Source organism: Ovis canadensis, chromosome 20, assembly GCF_042477335.2.
Source record: "Ovis canadensis isolate MfBH-ARS-UI-01 breed Bighorn chromosome 20, ARS-UI_OviCan_v2, whole genome shotgun sequence".
In the NCBI taxonomy this organism is placed as follows: domain Eukaryota; kingdom Metazoa; phylum Chordata; class Mammalia; order Artiodactyla; family Bovidae; genus Ovis; species Ovis canadensis.
Genome location: NC_091264.1, coordinates 64,017,987 through 64,037,667, shown reverse-complemented (window position 1 = coordinate 64,037,667; position 19,681 = coordinate 64,017,987). Strand labels below are relative to the sequence as shown.

The 19,681-nt window shown below is 48.9% G+C and overlaps 1 protein-coding gene across 2 annotated transcripts; it reads right to left on the bottom strand.

Annotated features, from left to right (window-relative positions):
* Positions 1-8,561: 8,561 nt before the first annotated feature.
* Positions 8,562-17,980, bottom strand: RPP40 (ribonuclease P/MRP subunit p40). 2 transcript variants are annotated; one of them, XM_069562915.1, is made up of 8 exons: positions 17,762-17,980; positions 15,825-15,969; positions 14,527-14,595; positions 13,760-13,855; positions 12,780-12,905; positions 10,364-10,559; positions 10,100-10,234; positions 8,562-9,092 (listed from the first exon to the last, which is right to left on the bottom strand). In XM_069562915.1, the coding sequence occupies exons 1-8, from the start codon at positions 17,882-17,884 to the stop codon at positions 8,894-8,896; spliced, it is 1,089 nt and encodes a 362-aa protein (XP_069419016.1). In that variant the 5' UTR covers positions 17,885-17,980; the 3' UTR covers positions 8,562-8,893. The 2 variants fall into 2 exon arrangements, with proteins under 2 accessions (XP_069419016.1, XP_069419017.1); XM_069562916.1 differs by lacking the exon at positions 17,762-17,980 and adding an exon at positions 16,586-17,440.
* Positions 17,981-19,681: the final 1,701 nt, after the last annotated feature.

The following is a 19,681-nucleotide window of genomic DNA, read 5'->3' as shown; positions in this document are numbered from 1 at the left end:
TTTCCTACCCCAGGGGATCTTCTCAAACCAAAGATCAAACCCACATCTCACACAGTGCCCGGCAGATTCTTCACCACCGAGCCAGCAGGGAAGCCCCCACATTACACTTGATCTTAGCCAAAAGGCCAAGAAGCAACGTGTTCTTGGAACGTTCCTTCTTACAGGCCAGTCGCCATACTCCGAGGAACCCAAGCAGTCACATGAGCGGTCCATGTAGGACAGGCCTGAGGTGTCCAGCTGACAGCCCCGGCGGACCGCCAAGCCAGTGACCTGCGCTGACGGCCAGCCGTGGGAGTGACCAGGCTGGAGTGTCCACCCCCCTCACCCTCAGGGCAAAGGCCTCCTGCAGGTTTTGGGGGTGATTTGCGGCCTTGCAATGGATGACTGAGGCGGCTCCTTTTTGTTCTCCCAACCTCAAACGTGAATAAGGGAATTTGTTTAAAACCTCCAGCTACACAATCAAATGTAACTTGCAATTTTGATTTCACTGCTTACTTAGCTACTGGCCTCAGGAAGATTAATTTCTCTAGCCTTCCATGCAAAATGTGAGTAACACTTGCTTTAAGAGTTTTTAGTGGGCCAGACACAGAAAACAAACTCATGGTTTCCAAAGGGTAAAGGTTTGTTGGGGGGAATAAACTAGGAGTTTGGGATTAACATACACACACTGTTACATATACAGTAACTAACAAAGATCTACCGTATAGCACAGGGAACTATATCCAATCTTTCATAGTAACCTACAAGGGAAAAGAATCTGGAAAAGAGTGTGAGTGTGAGTGTGTGTGTGTGTGTGTGTGTGTAAATAACGGAATCACTTTGCTGTGCACCTGAAACTAACGCAACACTGAAAATCAACTAGACTTCAGTTTTTAAAAAGTCTTTAGCGAGCATCTGGGGATGGAACGTATACAGAACGCTCAGCCTGCCTGAACACAGCGCATGGTGAATGTCAGCTCTTACTAGGAAATCAAATATACTGGCTGGTACTTTTACTCTGAGAACTTCGGAGTGGATTCGAAATGGAACAGGGGCAAAGCTGACCAAGTGAGGCACAGAGCCAAGTTTGGGAAGCTCGGAGCCATCACCTGCCCACAACTTACCCTCAGGAACAGAGCTCGAACCTTGTTAGAGGCTAAAAAAACCCCCAAGAAACAAAGCATGACAAACTCTGGCTGCTTGTGAACTAAGAGCCTGCCCTACATGCTCAAGCCTCCCAACCTCATCTGGGTCCCTGGCCTGAAGGCCATCAGGCAGTTGGGCCTAAAAACCGAGCGACTCAGTAAGATTTACAGGACAGGGGCCCGGAGGCGCCAATTGTTACCTGAAATGAGACCCAGCTGTGAGTGCTTCACCAGTAAAAAACAAAGGGCTCCACTTACATCTTTAGTTGAAAGAAACAAAGGAAGTCTCCAGGAGCAGGCTTTTTTCTGCCTGTTTGCCCCTTGGAAGGAGCTCACAAGCGATAACCGCGATTTCCAGAGCCCAGATTTCTCTCCATCTTACCTGCTCGCCGTGGCCTTCCTGCCGACGGTGCTCAGGTGCTGGGCAAGGATTTCAGCAGCTCCTCCCACTCACATCCCTAAGGGAGATAAAAAGAGAAAGAATTCAGTCCTACCCCAGGTCCAACGCCCTCTCCCCGTGAGTCCTCCCGTCCTAAACTAAGACGAGGCACTCCACTGCAGTGACTTAACGGAGGAGCTGCTGCTCTGCAAACAGGGCACGGCCTGTGTACGGCAACGGTTGTTTCCATAAAGCAGTGCTTTCTCCGGAGAAGAGTGTTCATCCCTGGAGGAAACCGGCTCCTATCAAGCTCTTTCCAGAGACAGCTGCTGTCCTGCCGGGCAGCGGCTTCACATGCTGGTTGGGGGGCCCCGTGGGTGGGGGCAGGAGAGCAGGCCCAGCAAAGTGTCTGCAGGCTTCCGCCCCGGGGAAGGCCCCGGCTGACCGGAGACGCCCTCCCGTCACTCACTTACCGGGTCAGCTTGAGCTGAGAGCTGGTCGAAGCAGGGACAACCATCTTCCTGAAGTGTCTTTTCCTCAAAAGGAGACGCCAAGTCATCAATCTCTTCTGTTCTCACAGCCCCCAGGGTTGCTGAGTCCAAGCTCCTACTGCCCGCCACACCACAGACTGGTGAAGCGAGGCCAGGTGGTGGGGCAAGGGAGGACGAGCTTATTTGGTAAAGCCAGCTGGCCGAGAGGACGGACTCATGCCCCAAAGAACCACCTTGCCTGTTAGAGTCGGGCTTCTTTCTAAGTGGGTGGGAGCAAAGTCGAGCACGTCCTGTTTTCCATCAGTCCCACTTCCTGTTTCCCCTCGGCCCCTGGAAGGGATGGTTAAGCCCCTCCTCCCACCCACAGGTGGGCCTGGTTAGGGTGTTTCCTGGGAGCTAAACAAAGGTATTTAACTGAACACTCATTACCTGGGAGGCAGGGTTCCCAGAGATGGGCCATTATGTATGACTTAAGCTTACAGGCATCATCCCTTTGGTGATTAACTTGTAGCAAAAACAAAACACGAGGGCTAAAGGAATGGAGGCAGAGGCAGATTCGTTCTCCCTGCTACAGCACCAGCACCCACTGAGTGCAAGCCAGGCGCCCCAAAAGTATTGCAACAGACCGCAGCCACCACGCGAGCGTGAGAGTCGGTTTTAGGCACCAACCAGACTGAATCATGGGTATCCAGATATTTGGCTAAATGTTGTCTCCAGGGGTGTCTGGGAAGGGTCAGCTTAGCATTAGAATCAGCAGACTCAGTAAAGCAGATTAACCTTCTCAGTGTGGGTGTTGTTTAGTTGCTAAGTTGTGTCTGACTCTTTTGTGACCCCACAGACTGCCCGGCTCCTCTGTCCACGGGATTTCTCAGGCAAGAATACAGGGGTGGGTTGCCGTTTCCTCCTCCAGGGGAATCCTCCCAACCCAGGGATCGAACCTGCATCTCCTGCATTGATTGGCAGGCAGATTCTTTACCACTGAGCCTCGAGGGAGGCTGAAGGGTGTGTGGGCCTTGTCCCATCCCTGAAGGCCTGAATAGCACAAAAAAGCCAAGAAAGGCGCTGTCAGCACTCCGACTGCTGAGCCGGGGTGCGGTCTCTGCCCTCCCCTGGTCCCCGGGTCTTCGGGTGTGGAAGGACCGCACCTGTTCTTCTGGGTCTACAGCTTGCAGACGCAGAAGCTGCAGGACCTCTCAGACCCCTCACTGCAGAAGCCAGTTCATCACGGGAAAGCAGCGGTCCTGCCAATGTCTCAACTTAGGATTCTCCAACTGTACGATGGTGCGCAGGTGAAACACGCTCAGCAGAAACCACACTTTGAGTTTCGATCTCTTCCCGGGCGCGCGGTGTGCATGCAGCAAGGTCTCTCGTGACGCTGGGTGGATCCCGGCCAGCCCCGCCACTGCGACGGTGAACCGCCAACACAGACAGCGGCGCTCCACCCAGCCCGTGCTTTCCACTTTCAGCACAGTACGTGATGAATGATACGCGATCACACCACCACTACAAAACAGGCTTTGTGCTAGGTAATTCTGCCTGACTAGGCTAAGTTAAGCGTCTGAGCGTGTTTAAGGTAGGCTAGGGTAAGCTGTGATGTGTGGTTTGATGGGTAAGGTGTACTAAATGCATTTTCAACTTAATTTCACATTATAATGGGCTTATCAGGATGTAACTCCATCATAAGTCAAAGAAGATCTGTATTAATAATATTTTTCATGTAGCGACCCTTTGAGACCCTGTGGACTGCAACACACCAGGCTTCCCTGTCCTTCACTATCTCCTGGAATTTGCTCAAACTCCTGCCCATTGAGTCAGTGATGCCATCCAACCATTTCATCCTCTGTTGTCCCCTTCTCCTCCTGCCTGCAATTTTTCTCAGCATCAGGGTCTTTTCCAATGAGTTGGCTTTTCACATCAGGTGGCCAAAGTATTGAAGTTTCAGCTTTGGCAACAGTCCTTCCAATGACTATTCAGGACTGATTTCCTTTTAGGGTTGACTGGTTTGATCTCCTTGCAGTCCAAGGGACTCTCAAGAGTCTTCTCTAGCACCACAATTCAAAATACTCTTCATAAATCAAACTATTTAGCAGGAAGCCAAGAGAGACCCACCCATTTCTGAAGAAATGACCAGAGATCAGAGATATTTATTTTCATCTAATTGAAGAAATGTTCATCTTGTTTTTCTATTGCCTGAGGTTGGAGTTTTTTTCTCCTGGTGTGTTGTCTCTCAACCCATGAGTCATTTTCACCACCACGCTTCCTGGATTCTCCAAAGAGATAAAAAGGATACACACACACACACACTTATGGTACTGTTTTTATTTAGTCCCTAAGGAAATCCAACCAGTCCATCCTAAAGGAAATCAGTCCTGAATATTCACTGGAAGGACTGATGCTGAAGCTAATACTTTGGCCACCTGATGCGAAGAACTGACTCATTTGAAAACACCCTGACGCTGGGAGACTGAAGGGGACGACAAAGGATGAGATGGCTGGATGGCATCACCGACTGAATGCAGATGAGTCTGAGTGAACTCCGGGAGTTGGTGATGGACAGGGAGGCCTGGCGTGCTGCAGTCCACGGGGTCACAAAGAGTCAGACACAACCGAGTGACTGAACTGAACTGAAGTCATGTCCGACTCTTTGTGACCCCTATTATATAATTATTATATACTGTTATTACAATTATATATTATTATGTATTATATTCATGATATATAATAGACAAATATTTGTATTATATAATAAACATTATACATGACTACGTATTCACATATTTTACATTTTTATACATGTATCTATATCCTTTTGATTGCCTCTGGAGAATCCAGGAGTTTGGAGGTAAAAATGACTCATGGGTTTATGGGCAACGCAACAGGAGGGAAGAAGCTTCAACCTCAGGCAACAGAAAAACAAGACAAACGTTTCTTTAATTAGAAGAGGTGAAAATAAACATCTCTGATCTCTGGTCACTTCTTCAGAAATGGGTGGGTCACTCTTGGCTTCCTGCTAAATAATTTAGTTTGATTTATGAAGATCCAGATAGCAGTAACTTAGCACCCAAAGAAACCTTTTCCCTCTCATCTGGATTCTCAAGAATATGCTTGCAGTGGTCTTTCTGATCCCCAAGTCCTGGTAAATTACACTGAAAGAATTTGAGCACAATCTCAGCTCAGATTGGGACGTCTAAGGGACGTCTATAGCTTGGCTTTTTTGGCTGGTTGCTGCGTTACCGACGCCCACACTTCAAACTTAAGAAGACTGACTGGTAATTTGTTTCTTTCTTTCTTTCCAGAAACCTCCTGACGCTTGTTTCTTAAAGACCTATAAGTCTGTTTTCCTACTGACATAAATTCCTCCACTCAGCCTTTTAAAATCCCTTTTATACCAAATATTTACCTTTACATGGAAAATAGTTGAAAATGGTATTAACCAGCAGATATAGTTTGGAAAACCTAGTCAACCACAGATTAGTCCAAAGAATTAACAGCAATAAATCTTACTTCCAGTGTTAACTACATGTGTGTGTGCTCCGTCGTGTCTGACTCTTTGTGACCCCGTGGACCAGTCTACACAGCTCCTCTGTCCATAGGATTTCCCAGGCAAGAAATTGGGGTGGGTTGCCATTTCCAACTCCAGGCGATCTCCTGAGTCTCCTGCGTTGGCAGGCAGATTCTTTACCACTGCACCGTCTGGGAAGCCCCCAACAACTGGCACCTCCTAAATTAAGTTCCTTATTACAAGACTTCTTTCTGACAGCAGGCACCCCTATAGCTCACAATGGGACTCACTGAAAAACACCAGCTCCTGACTTCCTGCTTGGGAGGTGAGATCACGTTGGCGGAGAAAGGCTGGGGGCTGCACCGTCACGTTCTAAAACAGCCCTGGAGACTCCTCTAGGTCCTTTGCAATTCCACAAAAATTTTAGAATCAGCTTGTCAGTTCACGTACATACAGAGTAGCCTGCTGCGGTCACATTCAATCTATGGTGAACCTGTATTTTGGAATGACAGCTTAACAATACTGAGTCTCCTGACCATGAGCAAGGTATAACAGCACCGTTTACTTAGGTCTCCAACAGCCCCATGTCTAGGCTTCCCTGTGACTCAGAGGTGAAGAATCCGTCTGCTAGAGGAGACCTGGGTTCAGTCCCTGTGTCGGGAAGACCCCCTGAGAAGGAAATGGCTGCCCACTCCAGTGTTCTTGCCTGGGGAATCCCATGGACAGAGGAGCCTGGTGGGCTACAGTCCATGGGGTCGCAACAACTGGTCTTTCACATTTTTGTCACTTATTCCCAACTACCTTATTTTTTTATGCTATTGTAAATGTTTTTCATTTCACTTTCCACCTGTTCATTGCTAACATATAGAAATATAATTGATTTTTGCACATTACTTTACATCCTGCAGCCTCGATACCCTCACTCATTAGTTCTAATACCTTATTTATAAATGTCATTGAATTTTCTACACAGATGATAATGTCATCTGTGAACAAAACAACTGTATTTTTTTCTTTCCAATTTGGATGTTCTTAATTCTGTTTCTTGTCTGGCTGCAGTCTAGAAACTCCAATACAATGATTAACAGAGACATCCCCGATTTCTCCGATACTGGGCGAAAGTATTCAGGCCTTCACAATTAAGTCTGACGTGAACAGTAGGGTTTCTCCAGGTGCCTTTTAATCAGATTGGGCAAAGTCCCTTTATTGCTAGTTTGCCGGATTTTTTACCAGAAGTAGACAGTGTGAGTGAAAGCGAAAGTGTTAGTTGCTCAGTTGTGTCCAACTCTTTGCGACAGTGGATTTTGTCAAATGCCCTTCTAGAACTGATTGCAACGGTATGCGAATGTTTCATGAACCCTGCATTCCTAGGATAAACCCCATGAGCATGACATATTACTTTTTTTTTTTATCGTATCATAGGTTTTAGTTCACTAAACTTTTGCTTCAAGTTTTTACCCCTATATTCATAAAGAATGTTTGTTTGGTAGCTTTTTGTCTGGCCAAAATACCTAGGTTAAGTTTGAAACCAGGGTAGTGCTGACCCCATAGAATGAGTGGTGGAATTTGTGCAGAACTGATATTATCTCTTCAAACGTTTGCTAAAACTCACCACTGAAGTCACAGGGGTGATAGAAAGGTTGTACCTATTTCTTCTTGGGGAGCTCTGTTAATTTGTGTCCTTCAAGGAAGTGACCAGTTTCACCTATGTTCTTAAATTGGTTCAAAGGTGCTCCGAACACTCCCTGGAGCTGTCTATGGCGTCTTCAGTGATGCCGCCTCTCCTGCCCCTCACACTGGCATCTGGCCTTTTCCCCTCACTGATCTGGCTGCAGATTTATCAGTTTTACTGATTTTCCCAGAGAACAAGCTTTTGGATTAATCTTTCTCTTTCATCGGCTGCCAGTTTGACCTTTATTATTGCTTTTCTTCTGCTTACTTTGGACTTACTCTTGTTTCACTGCTTCTTAAAGTGGGAACTGACGTCACTGATAGAAAACCTCTTTTTCTTTCTAATACAGACATTTAAAGCTACAAGTTACCCTCTAACTACTGCTTTAGCAAAAACCCACAAATTCTAGTTTTTTAAAAAATTCATTTCCAATTATATTCTAATTTCTCTTTAGATTTGTTCTTTGACTTGTGAGTTATTTCACTGACAAATATTTCGGGATATTGAAGGATCTTTCTTTATTGATTTCTAAGTTAATTTCATGTGGCCAAATTATTTAGCTTTTGAAAATTCTTAATTATTTTCCAGCTCACCGATAACATTTTTAAAAACGGCTCTTGACAGGTATTCTGGAAATTTAAGTAGTTTTCAATGGGTCCTTATCAGTCATATTGCTGGGGAAGAAAGTCCTTTCAACTTCTTCCTTTTTAAAAATTTTTTGGCTGCTCCATGTGGCCTGTGAGACCTGAGTTCCCAGATCAGGGATCAAACCTGCATGCCCTGCATTGGAAGTGCAGCATCCTGATCACTGGACTGCCAGAGAAATCCCATTTTTGAACAAAAACTGTAGTTATGATGTCACGTTCGTTTCAGGTATAAAGCACTTTCAGTTTTACACGTGTGTGTGTGTGTGTGTGTGTGTGTGTGTGTATGGCTCAGAGGGTAAAGAATCTGCCTGCAATGCGGAAGACCTGGGTTCAGTTCCTGGGTTGGGAAGATCCCCTGGAGAAGGAAACGGCAATCCCCTCCAGCACTCTTCCCTGGAAAATCCCATGGACGGAGGAGCCTGATAGGCTACAGTCCCTGGGGCTGCACAGGGTCAGACACGACTGAGCACCTGACACTTTCACTTTCTTCGTAAATACATATTCTATCTGTGTTCTTTTCCAGATTCTCTTCCCTTGTAAGTTACCGCAACTCGCTCTTTAACAATGTGCAGCATCTAAACATCCCTCCTGACCCAGAAGCAGGAACCAGCGGCCTGAGGCCCAGTCCTGAACCCACAAGCAGGTGACTTCAGCAGCTTATGCCCCTCAAGGGGCTGACGTGAGGCCCAGGCGAGGCAACACACGAATGGCGCTTAACGCAGGAACTGGCTCTGCTGAGCAGGATGTAAGGACTGTCTGTTGTTATTATGTGAGAAAGCTACAGTCACAGCGCACGTCTTACCCAATGGTCCCAGAACCCCGGGCCCCTGGCCATCCTGGCCCAAGGCACCAGGCAGTCACCCACCCCCTGGGCTCACACGGACAAGGAGACACCAGCTGTGCACTTCTGCCGGACAGCAGGCCTGGCTGCACGCAGAGGAGGGGCCCGAGTCCAGAGCAGATGCTGGCGGGCGCTGACCTGAGAAACCGCATCCAAGTCTGAGCGAACACTGTCCTCATGCCGCCACAAACGACGACACACGCACACCAGCGAGCGTGGCCGCAGATTCTGTGCTCGTTACGGCGGACAGTCGTCATTTGCCCCCACGGCCATCTGAAGCCAGTAGTCCCGATTATTAAAGATCACGAAGTTGTACAAATGTTCTCCTCCTTTCTGAAAACCGTGCTCACTTTCTCTCCAGGACACAGGGCTGTCTGCAAAGCCTTGAACGGAGAGCGTCACCCACGGGGCCAACTTTGGTTCATCAAAGTAGCGACTGAAAAAGACAGACACTTTTTAATAAACAGGGAGACTTAGGGACATTTATCTTCCTTTTTACTTATTCAGGATAAGTGGCATTTCTGATGCTCCTATGAAGCTTCCGCCTAAGCTTTTATTCATAAAAATTAGAAGACAGAAATTCACCTCCTGGGGCGATGCTGTGAATTCAGTAAAGGTTCATCCCTGTGCAACGCACAGGCCAAACTCCAGCGGTTCCTACCCTTACTGTGGGAGAGCATATACGGTTCAAAGAACGAAAAGCATCTCCACAAACTGTGTTAAGCACCCTTCCCCCCTTAAGAATCCTGCTTTCGGGGGTTCTGTGGACTGAAACGCCGCAGAATATCGGGTTTCTCTTTTAAAATGTTTGAAACGTCAACCTTCTTAATGAGCAAAATCAAAGCACAAAGCAATAAATGTGAAAAAGGGATGCTGGATTTAAAAAGGAAAAGGCTCAACAGTTCCAGTTTACGTGACACCTCCTGGAATGGAAACTCAGTGCTGCTTTACACCACACAGCCCGGGGAATGGCACTGCCGTCCAGGGACTCACGGAGGTTAGGGCTAGGCTGGATCTTGGCTGTGATGTGGATTCAGAGGTGGTCAACTCCTTTTCCCACCCATTTCAAAAAGTGAAGCCTTTTGCAGAACTCCAACACGTGAAACAGACCAGCATGTGATCTGTGGAGCTCCGCTGTTTCCTTAAGTGATCCTGTAACTCTGACTGCGCTGAAACGGTCTGGGCGAGGCAGGGCAAGGAAGCCAGCGGTCTGTTCTCAAGAAGCACAGTTCAGCTCTTCTCCTCCCGAAAGGACAACGATGCAGCAACATCACCAGGGATAACTAATTACATCATGCACGGTGATGACGTTACTGCACGGGAACCCAAGCAAGAGGGGAAAAAGGACACATGTGCCAGAGGACTGCAGGACCTGCGTCCCGAGCGCTGCCCCCAGAACATCATGGAGGTGCAGATGCCAAGACAGACGAAAGGCGTTCTCACCACAGCTGTTCCAACAGGACACATATCCGCTCCGGGAGGATGAAACCAGTGATGGTGCCCACGGACGCCTGGGCCACCACTGCGCTTGGCTGAGGACAGCAGTAGGTTGATACGAAATTATAAGGCTCATTATTTCTGTAAGAAAAAAAAAAAGAAAGAAGATGCCTTTATATCCACCACTCCATCACTTTCAGAGTACTAAACCTATTAGAAATAAGAAGCCAGCCCCAGCCCGCCAGGACCTGGGAGTCCCCTCGTACGCACAGGTCTGCGTGACCGAAGACGGCGCCCAGCCAGTCGAAGAGCTCGTGGGCGCTGCAGGCTGCCTCCGGCTCGCCCTCGAGCAGGCCGCTCCGCAGCACGGGGCACCGCAGGTCCCGCGTCGTGCTCAGCGCTATTTTTGGCTGATGCTCCTGAATTCCGTAACCGGAAAAGTATGACATCATGGATCCTTCTGCACCTTCAGACACACCAAATAAGGCCGCTGGAAGAGTGTGAACGCGCTCAGCGAGTCCCTGAGCCCACCCCGTTCCCGCCTGAGGGTTTCGGGAAGCAGGGACGGTAAGGTCAGACCAGGGGGCGCTGTACAAAGCTTTACTCAAAGTAAAACCGTTTAAGTTGCTTCCAGCTCCTAGAGCCATAGTTATGTCAACATTCATCTTCCTGGAAAATCCGAATGCTTTCAGATTCAACCCACACTACTCTCATCATCCGCTCCACTAAGCAACTTTCGAGCTAGTAAGTAAAACCCGAAGCTTTGCTTATGCTTCAATAAAATTAGTAAGCTCTACACACACAGAGAAAGGAGCGCCTCTGCGCACTCTGGAAACGGGAGACACAAGAGGAGCCGAGGGGCAGAACCTCAGTCCAGCTTGCCTTCGATACCCAGTAAGATCCAGTGGGTCCTGAAGGATTTTCCGGTGGCTTTGGAAGACGGAAACAGTGACCCCCTGGAGCATGGGGCAGGCTTGCGAACAGTCCAGCGTGTTAGAAGGAATACCTCCCTCCCACTTCCCTCCCTCCAGGGCAGAGATCAGCAGGCTCACTGCCCAGGATAAAAGGTCTGCACTCCTGAGGCTCCAGGCTGCCCTTCTGAACAGCCGCCCCCTGCCTGCACCAGCGTCACCGGCCTGAGCGGCCCCCTGCAGGAACCAGGACCTGGTGAGCTGGTGCAAACGCAGATGCTCTGGCCGCTGCGACTGCTGGGAGTGATTCGGTCCTCTGCTTCTGACCCTGGGGGTCTCGCATCTCCTGCCAGCGCCCAAGAGACGGCGCAGACTAACTGCATAGCTTGCAAGTAGGGCAAAACCCTCAGACCTTTCACAGGTCTCAACAAGCCCCTAAAATTCCTAGGAGTCTTAGAACACACAGCTCTCCAGAACCCAAAACACAGGAGGCCTTGCATAGACTCCAGGCCACTGAGATGCCGGCCTCCCGGCCCTGGGGCCACACCACACACACACAAGCTGCACTGCGGTGTTGCAGACCCAGGGTTCACGCAGGCAGCCCTGCTGGACCCGGGGACCATGGCCTTCCCAGGAAGAGCAGACAGAGGGGCCTACTTCCAAAACGGACCCAGGGCTTTCCTCTCCTCCAAGAGAGAGAACCACACCACGGTAACTACGATGCTCTGATTCCTTATAATCTTGGTTTGGGCCAAAGATAACACTTCACAAAGGAGTGAGGTACATGGTGGTTGTAAACAGATCAGAATGCATGGTGAACAATGTATTGTTTCAATCAAGTAGAAGTTACAGCAAATTTAACCTGACATTTAACAACATGCCTGATTATGACCTTGCAACGTAGAAGAAGCGGTTTGTGTGCATCACTAGAATTGTTACTTTAAAACATTCCGGCCAAGGCTGCTGGAGCTGAGCTGGAGGGAGGAAGGAGAGAAACGGGAAAGGTCAGCTGCTAGGGGACCATCCTCGAGAGCTCTGGACGGACACGTAACCCGGGCAGACGGAGGCAGACGGCTGCACGGCTGGACGACCCTGAACCACACGGATGCCAGAGGGACCGCACAGCTTCCTTAACCAAGCTTACAGGCTCCTTGCTGTCCCAAAGCAGAGTGTCCCTACCAAACCTTTGGTTAGTTCGAAATGGCACAAAGCGAAGAGGCAATCACCTTAAGACACAGCTTGCTAACAGATGCGTGAAATACATCAAGACAAAGCACAGATGCTTACAGAGTTCACAGCTCTGACAGCGTGAGGATAAGATGCTGAGTGCAATTCTGGGGGAGGGAGCCTGGGGGTGCCCTCTCCCTCCTGGGGTGCCCACCACCTCCATGGAAGTTCGCTGCAAGACACATGCTAAGCACTACTTTCACTTTTTTTGGTAAAACTTAAGTAACGTAAGGATTTTTCCTGCTGGCTCAGATAGTAGAGAATCGTCAATGAGGGAGGCTTAGGTTCAATCCCTGCGTCAGGAAGATGCCCTGGAAAGGCAATGGCTACCCAGTCCAGTATTCTGGCCTGGAGAATCCTATGGAAAGAGGAGCCTGGCAGGCTATGGTCTGTGGGTGGCAAGGAAGAGGCGGACACCTATATCCATGTAGGCACGCAGCATCCCTGACCAGTAGGCTGAGTCCCCATGCCATCCTCACTACACCCCTGCAGCTAACAACTAGATTTCAACACCACTGTGTCGTTATTACACAATTTATTTTTCATACCTGTTTGATGCCACGCCAAAAGAAAATCAAACTTCAACGGCTTCTTTTCTTTGAAGGCCCAAGATACTCTCTTATACTTCTTAGAGTCCAGGTTAGAGGATAAATCCATCAGATCAATGGAAACAACTTTAAAAAACGGAGAGGAATTAACAGTTCATGCACACACGGCTTGCACCGCGCAACACATGCTGGATTAAAAACATCAGGAGATTTGGAAAATTCATGGATGAAAAGAGTCACTTTGTCCTCCTTGCCCTCCCTTTGGTTTACCAAATCAAAACTCTGCTTTTGATGGGCATTTCAGGACTTGCGCTAATCACAACAGGGGTTTAAAATTCACACTTTTCCCAAATACCAAGGGCAGAGATGAACTCTAATCAAGCCGTGCAGGGGGCAGCCGTGACCACCGACGTGCAAGCAGACGGTGAGCAGAGCCACACCTCCTCAGTCACGGGTGACTTCTACCGGAATCGTAACACTTGGGAAAATTAAAGGGAATTCTTTGCTAAGACCAAGTTGGAGCAGATACAAATTTGTATATGCAGACTGGGCAAACAAGGTCCACTGTCGCGCACAGGGAACTACAGTCGATATCCTGTGATAAGCCGTCGTGGAAAAGAGTACGAAACACAGCGCATATTCAGGTGTGACCGAGCCGCTCTGACACGACGCTGCACACCAGCCACCTTCAACACAAAGCTTAAAACCTGAAGAACAAGTTGGCTTCGTTACTTCGAACCTGTGACCTGAAACACAGGCATCTAACAGACCAGGCCCCCGCCTACGACCTTTGTGAGATGCGGTCGAATCTCACAGTCGTATGCGGTCGTATGAGATCCTCTCTGATAAGGAATTTTAAAGACGAGGCAAAGCCACACTGCTTCTGCACAAAGAGAACAGAAGCAGTTCAAGCAGGAAAACTCGAGCTGCTACAGAAGGCACCACCTTTTAGAGACTGATGGAGAGAGCACCATACTTACTGAATCTCATGGTTTTCCTGCCAGAATACTGAGACGGACGGCCCTGAAGTCCAGTTTCTTCATACGTGTCTTTATCCAGGGATAAAATTAATTTCCCTATAAATCAAATAATAATTCCCATAAAGAGACATTAAACACATAATGCGTTCTCCTGTTTTTGGTGTTAAAAAATAAAACAAAATAAAAATATAACATGTTCTCAAAGAGAAAGCAAGGCAAATTGAGCAGTTAAATACCAGTGCACACAAAGATCTTTTTATAATACAAGTGTATTATTTATCCACATATATCTTACTTATAAACAAGAGTATTATTTATAAGTACATGTACAAAGACATTCTTTATTATAGTGAAACTAGAAATTGTCTTTTTATTAAAGAAAGAATAAACAAATTATGGTACACTTCTTTGGGATATTTTCAAGACTTTAAAAATAGTAAATTAAAACTGTATGCACCCATATGGAAAGATGTCTGGGAAACAGACCTTGGGAAAAAAAGGTAATTGAGAAACTAAATAGAGTGTGACATACTATGTTTTATTTAAAAAAAGCAACAACCTGTATGTGTGATTTTAAATTCATAGAATGTGTCTAGAAGAATAAATACCTACCTCCTAATAAGGGCTCCTGCTAAGAACGGGAATGAGTTTGAGGGGAGCTGGATGAAAGGGTGGACCGTCACTTTACTCACGCCTGTATGATTTTGACTTTTTCTTTTTCACAGTATGCATTTCCTTAAGAATGAAGGAAAAACGAGTGTGCTTACCATTTGGGAGCAGGGCAACAGTATTATCCTCATCAATATTTGTGTTGTATGTCAGCACATAGCACGAACCTGAAAGACAGCCCAGAGGAGAAATTCAGAAAAAAAAAATCACACCTGCAAAGTTAGTGGATTAGTTTGACATGATAACCAATCCTCCGGGTTATGGGTCCTGCTCACTCAATAACCCTAAACCAGCCAAAGTGAAGGTGGAGGACACGCGAGGCCAGGCACTGCTTGTCCAGGTCCCCACCCAGGGCCTGTCTGTGCAAGCCGACTACCACGGCACGGCAAACGCGTGCAGCTGTGCGGACGCTGCAGACAGGCCCAGGGAGCAAGGGCAGGGGACGCACACACCAGCCAGGCCGAGTTCCAGGTGAGACTCAAACCTGCCAAGAGCTTGTGCGACGTCAAGAGAGCTGCTCAGGCTCCCTGAGCCTCAATTTCCTCACCTGTAAAATGGGGCTGCAGGCCCATCTCACAGTGTTGTTGCTGGGTGACGTTGAGTCGCGCAGGTAAAAGTGCCTGCCGTGCCCGGGCCCACGTCATTAGCAATTGGAGCATCAAGCTTTTTTTCTGGCTGCACCATGTATTTTGTGTCAATCTAGTTCCCTGAGCAAGGATTGAACCCAGGCCCTGGGCAGTGAAAGCCTTAAGTCCTAACCACCGGACCGCCAGGTAAGTCCTCAGCTCAAAACCAACGAAAGGAATCGGGTCGCTGAGACCGACGACAAGAGGCCAGTGGCTCCTGTGCGGCGATGCCTGCAGTGAGGGCGGATCCTTAAAGACGCTGGAATGGTTTCAAACGAGTGGCTCCCAGGAGGCAACTGGAACAAGACAGTCAACCCAGCAGACACAGATGGGATGAGGGCCGCAGGGTCCAAGCGGAAGAGGCTGGGCCCCCGTCAGCACCTGGCCGTGTAGACGGCAGTGTGGCTCCATCAGGAGACCAGCATGCTGAGACGGCTGTTGTGGGCACTGCGCGGACCACAGCGGTTCTTGCGGCCACGCCCGACGGCAGTGCATCTGAACACGGGGCCGGAAAGCTTTTCCTCTCCGAGAGCCTGGGGTGACAACACCCCCACGGGACGCGTGTGGACCCGTGGAATCAGAAACCAAACCTGGGGATGCACAGAGCAGGCTGAGCTACTGAGGGGCGGAGGGCGGGCTGCGCACGCCTGACCTCGCAGACGCGCTCCATCCGCGTGATTCGAACAAGGCAGGAGCCCCGGAAGTGTGATGTGGCCTCCCTGGCCTTCTGCATCCCACCATGTTCACAGACACTATGAGGTTTTTCTTACCTTTCTTGACAAAAGAATTGATGAATTCGTGTGTGATTAACTCATAAAGAGGTAAATCCTTCACAAAGTAATAGGGTCCAAATTCCATGACCAGATCTTTCAGTTCTTTTGATAGTATCCCACATTCAGGAATCAGAAATGAAACCTATTGGAATATACAACACAAAAAACTTATTTTTATATTAATAACAGAAGCATGGTTGACTTACAGTATTATACTAGTTTCATGTATACAGCATGTGATTCAGCATTTTTGCAAATTATACTCCATTATAGGTTTCAACAAGTTTTATTTTCATGCAGATCAACACCCGGGATTTAGTGATGATACAACATAATTAAGGCTACTAACCATTCCTCCACAACCTTCAGCAAAAGTCTGAAATTAATTTACTAATCTCAGGAAAAGAGAAATCCAACAAGTTAAGTTTTCCATTTCTGAATTCAAGTGCACAGTATAGGAAAATTGAATGAAAAAAACAATTTTAATGGGAAACTCTTGCTTGCGTTTTATCTTTTGAAAATAAGCAATATATTTGATGTCCTGTTCCTGTCACTACATTAATTTTTAGGGAAATGCAGTGGTAAAGAATCTGCCTGCCAATGCAAGAGACCTAGGTTTGATCCCTGGGTCAGGAAGATCCCCTGGAAAAGGAAATGGCAACCTACTCCAGTATTCTTGCCTGGGAAATCCCATGGACAGAGGAGCCTGGCGGGTTACAGTCTTCAGGGCCACAAAAAGTCATGACTTAGGGACTCACCAAATACAAGTGAATATCCCCAGATCTGTGTATCCTGGTACCAGGCTGGAATCAGAGGAACTGTCCCTTAGGGCGTAAGGAATTTGGGGATACTGGTTATTAAGAGGCCACATGGAAGCAGAAGTCAGCTTGGTGTTCCCACTGTCCCGACAGAAAAGCTCTGCACGTGGGCTGGGGAGGACACAGTGCACCTCCCAGACGGCTGTCTGTGAAGAGTTATCCATCCAGAGCAGAGACGTTCAACCCGACAGGTTTCAAGCGGTGCCCGGCTGCTCCACACCTTGAAAAAGGCCACTCTCCCAAAGCGGGGACACTAACCGGGGTCGCCACTTGTGTCTGAGACACTGGCCAGTGAGGCCGAGCTGAGATTAGGCTGATCAGCTTAAAAGCGTGCGAGGCTTCACGCGCTTCCATTTTAAGGTCTAGTCTGGAGTCCTCCCCACTTGCACGGGTCCGTGAAGCCTTCCCAGCAGACACTGCCCGGGAGTCAGGGGGCTTCTCCTCCCCAGGAAGGTCCAGTAACCACCCCCACTGACGCCTCAGCCACGAAAAGGGCCCCGGGGCGGGCGACACTTCCAGGGAACACCAGCAAACATCGCTGTGGGCAAGGCCGCCGAGGCGAATTTCTACCAAAAGCTGCCCAAATGCCGCCCTGGCGCTCTCGATGGACAAGGCGGAGAGCAGCGGGCAGAAGAAAGCGCTTTTCAGGGATCAAACTAGCGCCCGTATGCGGTTTAGAGGAGCAAGCAGCTCCCGGGCGGAACTGGGCTGGCCGCTCCGGAGAGGCGCGCGGGTGCAAGAACCCAGCAGCAGGGAAGGAGGGCGGCCACCCCGCCCCGTCCTGGCCCCGCCCCCGCCTTCCGGCCCCGCCCCAGGGACGCAGCACGCCTGGGGCGGGGCCAGGCCACAGCAAGAGACCAGAGGCCCCGTGAACCCTGCCCCGCCCTCCGACGGCGGGGCACCGCCCCGCACCGGTGCACCCTGGGACTTGTGGTCCTGAAGCGAGCCAACACAGGAGCCTGGAGCCACGGAGAGACTACAGCTCCCAGCATGCCGAGGGCCCCGCCCCTCCGCGCGACGAGGGCGGGCCCCCGGAGCAGAGCCCGGCTCTCCCCCAGCCTCCCGCGCCCGCGGGAGGGAGCGTGCGCGATCCGCGGACCGAGGGCCAGGACTCACCCTGTAATTGTAATAGTGCGTCTCCACGAGATGCCGGTGGCGCGACTTGTCATGGCCGAAGTTGGACTTCTCACAGACCAGCAGGTGCCGGGGCACCTCTCGCAGCCGGCGCAGCGTGGCCATGCTCTCCCCGCGCAGACCCTCCAGGCTCGGCTCGCCCCGCCCCTTCCCTCGCCCCGCGGGCGTGCGCAGTGCCGGCAGGGCGCACGTGCGCAGGCTGCCCGCGTAGGGGCGGGGCTAGCGCGGGGGCGGGGCTAGCGCTGGGGGCGGGGCTAGGCCTCGGGAACCTCAGTCGGAGCTCCCTGATGGGAAAAGGAAAGGCGCACTGCCCGGAATGAATTCCCTGGCCAGACTCCCTCTTCTGGGCCCCAGGTTGCCCCTTCCCAAACTGTCAAGGAGGTTTGTGTCTAATACCTTCAATAGAACTCCTTAAGACTTCTTCAAAACCACTTTTAAGATCCTTTTAAAAATATCCTTTTGGGGAATTCTCTAGCCATCCAGGGGTTAGTATTCAGTGCTGGAGCCAAGGTTCAATCCCTGGTTGGGGAAATGAAGATCCCACAAGCCGGCGCAACCAAAAAAAAAAAAAAGAATGAAAAATAGCCTTTTGGAACTGATTTTAATAATTTGTTGCTATTGGAAGTTATAGTGATAATTCGTTTTTCCACCTAATCTTTCTGACCAACTGTAAGTACTATACTACACACTTTTCAAACTGGAATCTGCACAGCCCAATTCTATGCAGAGAGGATGCAAAACAACAGAATATTTGTGTTCTGGAGCATCAGTTTTACTATAAGATGTGGAAGAAGAGAAGTTAAATAATTTAGAAGATGCATGGATGCATGAGTACTCAGTCGTGTCCAACTCTTTTGCGACCCCATGGTCTGTAGCCTGCCAGGCTCCTCTGTCCGCGGGATTTCCCAGTCAAGAATACTGGAATAGGTAGCCATTGCTTTCTCCAGGGGATCTTCCTGACCCAGGGATCGAACCCACATCTCTTGAATTGTAGGCGGATTCTTTACCACTAAGCCACCTGGAAAGCCCAATTTAGAAGATAAGTATGTGTAAGTCTGGGCTTCCCAAGTGGTGCTAGTGGTAAGGAATCCACCTAGCAATGCAGGAGACACAAGTGATGAGGGTTAGATCCCCTAAAGGAGGAAATGGCAACTCACGCCAGTCACATGTGTAAATCTCATCCAAAACTAAGGCTGGACAGTTCTTCACCATTACTCCTGTGCCTCAAATGTCAGATTATCTCTGCAAATATTCTAAGGGACTCCAGTTTTCCATTATTTTAAATAGGAAGAATGATAAAGAAATAGCAAGTTGATCAAAAAATTCCCAATTTCCTAAATCACAAGGCACTTAGATACAACTTACAAATATCGTATTAGCATGTAAAATGCTTAAAGCATTGCTTCATGGGCACCACACAATTCAGTAGCAGTGGCCTCTCTTAGACCTGCAGCGTCAGAGGTGGACCTCTCCTAGGTTGGTACTCCAAAGCTCTGCAAAGTGACTGTTGCGATTCTGATGGTGCACCAGTAATGTGTGAAAGCAACATGAAGCTTTTCTAACAAGCCCTTTAGGTGAAAATGTTGTATTAACTTTTGAAGGCTCAGTGTAACTCCTATGTGTGTAAACTTCAGCTTTTCTCTACAATACTTCATCAAAATGGCTCTGTCGCCCCTCCGCGCTGTCTCTAGTCCACAACCACTGCTGGCCGCCTTTCTCTCTGGTCACTGCAAATGCCAGCCTCCTGACTGTCTTGCCCTCCTACAGTCAGCATCCAGACGATCTCTTGAATATATGAATAACATGACATATATCTAGGGCCCAGCCTCTACACCTGTTTGCACCACACACCGATTAACAATAAAGAGACGTTTCTTTATGACTTGCTGGGTTCTGGGCACA